Source organism: Mobula birostris, chromosome 4 (assembly GCF_030028105.1).
Source record: "Mobula birostris isolate sMobBir1 chromosome 4, sMobBir1.hap1, whole genome shotgun sequence".
Classification (NCBI taxonomy): domain Eukaryota; kingdom Metazoa; phylum Chordata; class Chondrichthyes; order Myliobatiformes; family Myliobatidae; genus Mobula; species Mobula birostris.
This window is the reverse complement of record NC_092373.1, coordinates 169,404,713-169,414,551: the sequence shown is the minus strand read 5'-3', so window position 1 is coordinate 169,414,551 and position 9,839 is coordinate 169,404,713. Positions and strand designations below refer to the sequence as shown.

Here is a 9,839-nt window from a genome sequence, read left to right as displayed (position 1 = left end):
GGCCATAAAACCATTGAATAGCAACATAATCTGCCTGGGATTACTATCTGTGATGAACTTTCTCTGCGTCAGTGCCAGTACTTTCACTGTACATCTTAATTTCATTCACAAGTGTGCATGCTGCTGCATTTTGGATCTCTGGCAACAAGCTTAATCCCAATGAACAAATACCAATGATTCCCAGTTCTAACTGAGGACATTTCCCATAGACATCTAATTGTGAAGAGTGTCACTGGCTTTTCTAGACAATCACTGCCTTGTCCATTTCCTCTGATCTTTGATGTAAATATATTAATATCATGGTTTGACTACTGCTTCATGAGCTCCCCAACTTTTAAAGCTGCAAAGTTAATACAAAAGTAATGCTCCCATGTGCATGAAGCAGATAGACCCTCTGGCCTCCGCATAAAGATGTGCTCATATTTTAAACAACATTGTTTAATTTAGATTTATAGAATGAAAAACAAATCCAGTGCCTTCTCAACTGCTTAAATTTCAAAACAAGTTGAAGAATAAATCTTTGTGTGAAATTGAGCCATTTAGTCAAACTAATTGTTTAAAGATTCAAATGACATCAATTGATTCATGTGGTACAATCATTTCTTTCTGGGACAACATCTTCTGAACAGTCAGCTGCTGTTGACAAGTTTGCTACTTTCCTCTGCTCTCCATTAAGTTCATATTGAAAGAAATCTTCAAAAGGAATTTGAAGAATATTTCCAAGAAAGATTGCAGCGGGAGAATTATTTGGATCAGAGAGATGGAATTGAAATAATGGGTTGGATGGCTTCCTCTGTGCTGTAAAAGTATGATAGCTACGAGCTAAACTACAACAACGTTATATATTAGCTCAATTTGTTTTAAAAATTAGGACAATCTTGCTTTTTGATAACTTAAATGTAACTCTTGCAAAGCTTGCATGAAACTGTGTTTAGATTTTTAAAACTATAATTCCTTATTCTGGTAAGTATTTAAATCAAGATGTGCATTACTAATCTAAAGAGTTAATATCTGTCATTCACTGCCCAGAAACACTGTTATACAGCTGCAAAGAACCAAAAGACTCAGCATTAACATTTTGCTCCCTTCAGCAGTGGGAACAAAGGCTATGCCCAGTAAGGAAATGCTGACATTTACATCAGGCAATAATGAATTTACTAATACCCTGGAATAGAGGACCAACAGAATTGGGCATGTGGAAAAAAACTGGATTTAATCTAAACTGTACAGTAGAAAACACCTGCATATAGTACAACCTCTCAACCTTTCTCCCTTTCTAAAAAAATTATGCAAGGATCACACACACGTTAACTTTATTTCTGTCTTTGAAACAATATGCCAGAAATATCTCTACAAGCACGTGATGGCTTCATATATAAGCAGCCCTATAAGATGTAACGTTCTGGAATTTGTGGCCTGAATGTTCATTACTTTTAATGGTAAGTCGTGCTATTGGTCCAAAATGGGATATCACATGAAATAGTCATCAGCAAAAGCACTGAATCCAGATGCAGCAGAAATAAACATACTTGCTTCAAACAGGCTGGTTATTGCGATTATATCTGGGAAAGCTGTAACTAAGATCCTGGCTTCTTGTTTTAAAAAAAACAAAGAGAAAGCATGTTCAGGTTAGTCCTACCACAAATTCTATTGTCTCACAAACTGAGTCCTGGTTGGAAGGAAAAGGGCTTGAAATGTGACATTCAAATAGAGGTGCCCCGGTCGGGGTCGTTGTTGAGGTTGTACACAGATGATGGAGTTGGCTGGTAGGGGATGGAGGACATGGTTTTAATGGGACTTCTGAAGAAGCCACCGTTGGGTGCCCTGCTTCGGAAGGGGCCAGTTCGGTGGTCAGGCATTGGTCCGAATGAAAAGCCCGAGGCGGCTTTAGCTGACAGGCTGCGGCTTATAGTCTGGATCTGCTCTGGTATGAAGGTAGTGGTGGTGATGTGCGTGTTTCTGAAGTCGCTGATCTGTTCGAGAGCTTGTCGCGTTGGAATGGTGTCCACCTCCAGGGGAGTCAGGTCTACCGACGAGGTGGAGAACTGCTTGTGGGGGCTGTCATCATCTGTGCAGAGGCTGTTGACTCGTCTGTGTAGGTGTTCAAGGTCAATCTCCTTATCATCCTGTCAATGGGAGCAAACAGAGAGAGAGAGAGAGAGAGAGAGAGAAATTAGAGTCAAAATATCCATCAGAACCTGGACTGGAACCAGTCTGATCTGAGCCACTTTCAGGAGGAGGGAAGGGGAGTCCTGCAGAAGAGAAAGCTTTGTCCGTGATGTGACACCTTCAAGCAATTCCTGTGACAGATAGCTGGACTGGCCATGAGTAAAGAAGAGGCAAAATGTTACTGAAGTCTTCCTTATTTCACTGGCCTTGTCATGGCATGGATGATACCAACTGCTATGTTAAATCTTCCCAAACCCCCACCATCTGGGCCATACCATCTTCTTGCAGCTATCATCTGGCAGGACATACAGAAGCCTGATTTCCCACACCACCATCTGGATCTTGAACCAGCACAGTCTTAATCTCTACTTCAGTACAGAAACACCATGCCACTTTACACTGCAGTGAACTTCGTCTTTTTTTGTTCTAATTGTGTCTTTCTTGTATAATTTTATCTTTAATTTATGTTTTTCATATGAATATGTGTATCTGATACTACTGTATATGCCAGTGATACTGCTCCAAGTACGCTCATTGTACTTTTGCATCCATATGTCAGGCCAGCACATGCAGGCACCTCCCAGCTTCTACCCAGATAACCGGAGTCACCTGCCACTCATTTCAAACTCATGACCTGCAGCCTACTTAACCCACTTCTCATTTGCAGTCCTTATTCATTCATCGAAACATCTGACCTCAACCAGTTGCTGCTAGCATTCACTCTGTCTGGCTAAAGTTTACTTTGTTGCCTATTGTGTTTTGTTTTTGTTCTCTTTTGTTCTGTAGCCCGTCATTGAAATTAGTTATTGTTCACTGCTGAATTGTCTTCACTGCTCTGCTTTTGGGCCAATTTTCCTCTACATTCCCTAACACCATATACTTGAACATATGGCAATAAACTCAACTTTGATTTTGATGTTGAAGTTTGAGGAGCTATATCTCATCTTTTCTGTAGGTACATCACAACCTACAGGATTTAATTCAGTTCTCTGACTATAGAAAACTCTATGTTTCTGAAAACCAGACATTTTTGCATCCCACCCATGTCCCCTTTATTGTTTTTTTCTCTCAGTAGATCAGTCTGTACATTCTACATAAATAAAAGCTTAATCTGATTTTACCTGCCTCTTAACTACCATATCAGATCATCCAGCCCTATCCCCTTTTACCACAAATCTCACTCTTCCATTTCTCTGTAATCTTAATAACTTGCTTCTCCCTTTCCCATTTCTGATGAAGGGTCATAGACCTGTTTCTCTTTCCACAGATACTGCCTGACCTACAAAATTTTTTGCAGTATTTTCTGTTTCTAAAATCTCACCTTCATGTGATCAAACATCTGCTTTCTGCTGAGGGTTACAAGGCCAGGCTTGAAACCAAAGAAGGATGAAGTCACAACCTCCCCAGCTTGATCGCTAATAAAATCAAACACACAAATACGTTCCTGTTGGGAAATATAGAATAGGTGGGGAAAGGAACAGAAGCTGAGAGGATGAAGCAATCAGTCTCTCAGCCTGATATGTGGCTCAGTGGAAAACACAGCAGGTATCATTTCAATGGCTCTTCACTCAACCCTGGAACATCTGGACAACAAAGGTACATACATCAGAATGCTCTTTAATCACTAAAGCGAGGCATTCAGTTCCATCATCTCCTCAAAATTAATCAATAAGCTTTAAGACTTTGGCCTCAATACCTCCTTGTGCAATTGGATTCTCAATTTCCTCACTTGCAGACCCCAGTCAGTTCAGATTGGCAACAACATCTCCTCCACAATCTCTATCAAAACAAGCTGCACCACAGGGTTGTGTGCTTGGCCTCCTGTTCTACTCGCTTTACAATTATGACTTATGATTGCACAGGTGCAATGGCATATTCAAGTTTGCTGATAACATCACTGTCATTGGCTGAATCAAAGGTGGTGACGACTCTTCATATAGGAGGGAGATTGAAAATCTGGCTGAGTGGTACCACAACAACAACCTCTCTCTCAATGTCAGCAAGACCAAGGAGCTGATTATTGACTTCAGGAGGGGGAAACCACATGTCCATGAGCCATTCATCATTGAGGGATCAGAGGTGGAGAGGGTAAGCAATTTTAAATGCCTCAGTGTTATCATTTCAGAGGATCGGTCCTGGCCCCAGCATGCAACTATAATTATGAAGAAAGCATGGCAATGCCTCTACTTCCTTAGAAGTTTGTGAAGATTCGGCATGACATCTAAAATTTGGACGAACTTCTATAGATGTGTGGTGGAGTGTATCACAGTGTGGTTGCATCACAGCCTGGTATGGAAACACCAATGCCTTTGAGTGGAATATCAGAATCAGAATCAGAATCAGGTTTATTATCACCGGCATTTGTGACATGACATTTGTTAACTTAGAGCTGCAGTTCAATGCAATACATAATCTAGCAGAGAGAGAAAAATAATAATAATAATAAATAAAATAAACATAATAACAAATAAACATGTAAATCAATTACATATATTGAATAGATTTTAAAAATGTGCAAAAACAGAAATGCTGTATACTGTATTTAAAAAAGTGAGGTAGTGTCCAAAGATTCAATGTCCATTTAGGAATCGGATGGCAGAGGGGAAGAAGCTGTTCCTGAATCACTGAGTGTGTGCCTTCAGGCTTCTGTACCTCCAACCTGATGGTAACAGTGAGAAAAGGGCATGCTCTGGGTGCTAGAGGTCCTTAATAATGGATGCTGCCTTTCTGAGACACCGCTCCTTGAAGATGTCCTGGGTACTTTGTAGGCTAGTACCCAAGATGGAGCCGACTAAATTTACAACCTTCTGCAGCTTCTTTTGGTTCTGTGCAGTAGCCCCTCCATACCAGACAGTGATGCAGCCTTCCAGAATGCTCTCCATGGTACATCTATATAAGTTTTTGAGTGTATTTGTTGACATGCAAATCTCTTTAAACTCCTAAAAAAAATAGCCGCTGTCTTGCCTTCTTTATGACTACCTTACAAAAAGTAGTAGATATACCAGTCCCATCATGGGTAAAACCCTCTCCCAACAATTCAGCATATCTACATGGAGTGCTGTCTCAGGAAAGCAGCGTTCATGAAGGATCTCTGCCATCCAGGCCATGCTCTCCTGCCTTCAGGAAGAAGCTGGAGTGGCTTCAGGACTCACGCCACCACCAGGTTCAGGAATAGTTATTACCCCTTAACCATCAGGCTCTTGAACCAGTGGGGATAACTTCACTGACCTTCACTCACCCCATCACTGAACCGTTCCCATAACCTATGGATTCACTTTCAAGGACTCTCCATCTCATGCTTTTGATACTTACTGCTTATTTATTTACTTTTTATTACTATTTCTTTTTTCTTTTGAATTTGCACATTCTTGGCTTTTGCATATTTGTTGTTTGCCTGTCCTGTGGGTGTGATCTTTCATTGATTCTATTATATTTCTTAGTGAATTATATGTATTTTGATAATAAATTTATTTTTAACTTTGAGTTACATTTGCCTACACCATTGGAAGAAGAGGTTGGGATGCCAATCTAATGATATAGCTACCTATATTTCTTTATAAGTTCTAATTATATAGCTATTTTACTTTACAAATTCTTCACAGAAGTGGTGTGCTGATCGAAAAACAAAGAAACATAAAATTAAGTTAACACCACCATTATTGCCCATTATCCCCCAACATTTTTACTACTCATTTTTATCAGGGAAAGTTGCAAACATCTCTTTGGGTGCTGTTGTCTCTCCAGGGCCAAATGATTTTTGACAGAAAACCGTAGGAAGCCAAATTTAAAAAAAAGATATTGACTTCTATCTTGATAAGCCCATCAGAATATTCCCTTCACACCATAACTATTTTAGTGGTGTTGATGCAAACAGCTATTGAAGTTGCAGAGCAGATCTCCAATTAACTGAAGAGCAAACTATCTGCTGGAGGAACTCAGCAGGTTGAGCAGTATCTATATAGAAGGGGAATGCCTGCATCTGTACAGGATTTTGACCTGAAACTTCACCAGTTCCTTTCCCCTCACAGATACTGGTTGACCTGCTGAGTTCCTCCAGCAGATTACTTGTTTCTTTACATTTCAACATCCGTAGAATTTAGTGTTTCTTGTTAACTGAGAAGGTTATGAAGCACTAAAGGAATAACTGCATTTATATCATGACTCCAGGATATGAAATGAAATACTTTTGCAGGATATGTACAGTAGCTGTAAAGAAAGAAGAATAATAGCTAATTTGGGGACAACAAACTCTCCCAGTCTGCACAGATTATATGTATTATGTCTGAGGGATCAGTAGAGTCTAGGACATTGCTAATTATTACCCTCCTTTTCAGAATAGTAGTCTCTTGTCTCCATCTAAGAGAGATTGGGTCATGGTTTAAAATCACCTCCATTAAAGAGTGCAGTTGTTCTTCACTGCCAACCCAGGGTGTTGTGCTCAGCTGCAACAGAAAATATTCTGGAAGATCTCAATGGGTCAGCCCACATCTGTGGAGGGACATGGGCAATTGATATTTTGGGTCAAGGCCTTTCACCTAGACTGAAGATAGACGGGAGATAGCCAGTATACAAAAAATGGAGGGAAGGGATAGAGTCAGAGTTGGCAAGTAGGCTGATCCAGGTGAGGAGGGTTGATAGGCAGAGGGAAGAATGAAAATAGCAATACAGCCTGGGAGGACTTGTGAGGCAACAAAGTACTGCAGGTGGTGGAAACGAATATGGCGAAGGAATCAAATGAGGGAGGTGGGGAGGGCAAATGGGAACAGAGAGGGAAAGGGACAGAGTGTTGAATGTTTTGTGTGTTCCTCTAGATTCCAGCACCTGCCGTCTCTTGTGTCTCCATTTTACGCTCAGGTCTCTGGGATTGGGTCTTACACCCTCAACATTCTTACCGAAAGGGAGAGTTCTACATTGAGCCTAGAACCAGACTACCAGTTAATCACGATCATAATCAGCTTCTGGGTTCTGCATTAATGTCAGTGTCCGCATTTTCTTGCATGTGTATTTCCTAAATATACATATTAAATAACGTAAGAATTCAGCTTGATGCTGAGCTGTACCATTGTGGTTGTGCCAATAATACCATTTAATGGGTGCACTGCAGAATAAGATTCACAGATAATTTATAATTTACAGATGACACCACTGTTGGTAAAATCTCAAATGGCAATGAGGTGGCATACAGAAATGAGATATGTTGGCTGGTTGAGTGGTGTTGCAACAATCTCATACTCGAAGTCAGTAAGGCTAAGGAGAAGTTGTGGAGTTTCGGCAGGAGAAGTTGGGAGAACACGCATCAGTTTTCATTGCTGTGCCTTGTGCTGCATATGAATGTTAGTACTGTGTTTTGCACCTGGAGGAATGCAGTTCAATTTGGCTGTATTCATGTATGGTTGAATGACAATGACACTTCAACGTGAAGTTGATTGAGGTGCCAGCTGTGGAAAGGGTGAGCAGCTTTAAGGTCCTGGGTGTCAACATTGTGAAGGATTTGTACCAGACCCCACAGACTGATAGAATCATGAAGATGCCACACCACTGGCTCTACTTCATTAGGAGTTTAAGATGACATAGGTAGACAAAATGAGGAGGCCCAGAAGAGAGATTTTAGGGAGCTAGGTAGAAAGTTGAGAAACAAGACCTCCAGGATAGTAATCTCTGGATTGCTGCCTCTGCCACATGCCAGTGAGGATAAGAGTAATTTGAATGTGTGGCTGAGGATCTGGTGCAGGGGACAGGGGTTCAGATTTAAGGATCATTGGGATCTCTTCCGGGAAAGGTAAGACCTGTACAAAAGGGATGAGTTACACCTGAACCCGAAGGGGGGCCAATGTCCTTGTGGGCAGGTTGGTTAGAGTTGTTTGGTTGGGTTTAAACTAATTTGGCTGGGAGATAGGAACCAGAGTGATAATGCTAAAGGTGAGGTAGTTGGTTTACAAACAGAGGCACCTAGCAAGAAAAGGCTGGTGATGGGGCAAAATTGCAGTCAACAGGATGAGTTGCAATGTAAAAGGTGAAAAGCCTTGATAGAGTGGATGTGAAGAGGATGTTTCCTATGATGGGGGAGTCTAAGACCAAAGGACTCAGCCTCAGAATAGAGGAGCATCCTTTTAATAGGGAGATGAGGAGGAATTTCTTTTGCCAGAAAGTGGTGAATCTGTGGAAATTGTTGCCACAGGCAGCTGTGGAGGCCAACTACCTCACCTTTAGCATATTTAAGGCAGATGTTGATAGATTCTTGATAGGTCAGGGCATAGAGGATCGGGGGGGGGGCTGGTGGAGGGGGCAGGAGATTGGGACTGAGAGGAAAATTGGATCAGCAAAGATGAAATAGCAGAGCACACTCAATGGGCCAAATGGCCTAATTCTGCTCATATGTCTTATGGTCTTATGGAGATTTGGTATTTTACCAAAGATTCTTACAAATTTCGTTAGATGTACGATTGAAAAGACTCCAAACGGATGCATCACAGCCTGGTATGGAGGCTCCAATGCACAGGATTACAAAAGACTGAAGAGGGTTGTAGACTCAGCCCGTCCCACCAAGGGCAAAAGCCCACCATCGAGGACATCTTCAAGAGCCTGTGCCTCAAGAAGGTGGTTTCCACCCGTTAAAGATCTTCACCATACTGGACATGGCCTCTTTGCATTACTACCACAGGGAAGAGGTACAGAAGCCTGAAGCTCAATGATTTAGGAACAGCTTCTTCTCTGCTTCATTCAGATATCTGAATGGGTACATGAACCCAGGAAGATGACATTATTATTCTTTCTTTTTTTTTGTACTATTTATTTATTTTGTAATTTATGCTTATTTTATGTCATTGGACTGTACTCCTACCACTAAAAAATTATGTCATAAAGATATTGATGATAAACCTAATTCCCTGATTCTCTGAATATGGTGTCAATGCATGTATTTTGGCTTTCAATAGGCTGGATTATGGTCTGGAATGGTAACTTTATTTTTCTTCCGTTGATACTGCCTGTCTAGTTGAGTATTTCCAGCAGGTTCTGTTTTTCTTCCCTCGAATATGACTCAGGAGTAATTAAGTATGGAATAAATAATATTGCTATTTCTAACAATGCCGTGAATAAATAAGCATAAAAAAGCTGTTGTAAATGATGAACCAAGTGATCTCCATCAACTTTGTATGATGATATGTCCTGTATGATTGTTGCTATAATATATTGTTGCCTGGTCAAATCCAGTTATTTATGGGTTGAAGACATTTCCATTGACATTTTAAGAGTACTGTACTCGATTAGCCATTTAGCATTTTATTGGCTGTTAAATATTCTAGGAGTATTTCATTGGCTTGTAAATTATTTCATTGGCCATAAGGTATTTCCAAAGAACTTAATTAGTTGTTACAAATTTCAAAAATACCTTAGCTTCGACACCTCACGAGATCATGCAAAACTTAAAATAATTGTAAGTTCTTTCTAGTTGTCATGACTGCTTTAGGTTGTTTTTATCTGATATTGCTTTTGAAGTTTCTAATGGATCAGTTACAAATGGCATGAGAAAAATAAATAGATGCATTATGTTTGAAAATTATGCTTCAATTATACTAAACTCAGTATTAATTTTTACCTGACAGACTGATCCATTCTCTGAATACTGATGAAACTGATTGCTTAACTCAATATTAAGAGTGAAATTACTG

General features: G+C 40.3%; 1 protein-coding gene across 1 annotated transcript in view; it reads right to left on the bottom strand.

Annotated features, from left to right (window-relative positions):
* Nucleotides 1-1,703: 1,703 nt before the first annotated feature.
* The window catches only part of grid2 (glutamate receptor, ionotropic, delta 2), a 1,194,553-nt gene continuing 1,186,417 nt past the window's right edge, over nt 1,704-9,839 (bottom strand). The window contains exon 16 of the mRNA XM_072257001.1: nt 1,704-2,126. Within this exon, the coding sequence (XP_072113102.1) occupies nt 1,704-2,126 (423 nt within the window). The remainder of the gene's footprint in view (nt 2,127-9,839) is intronic.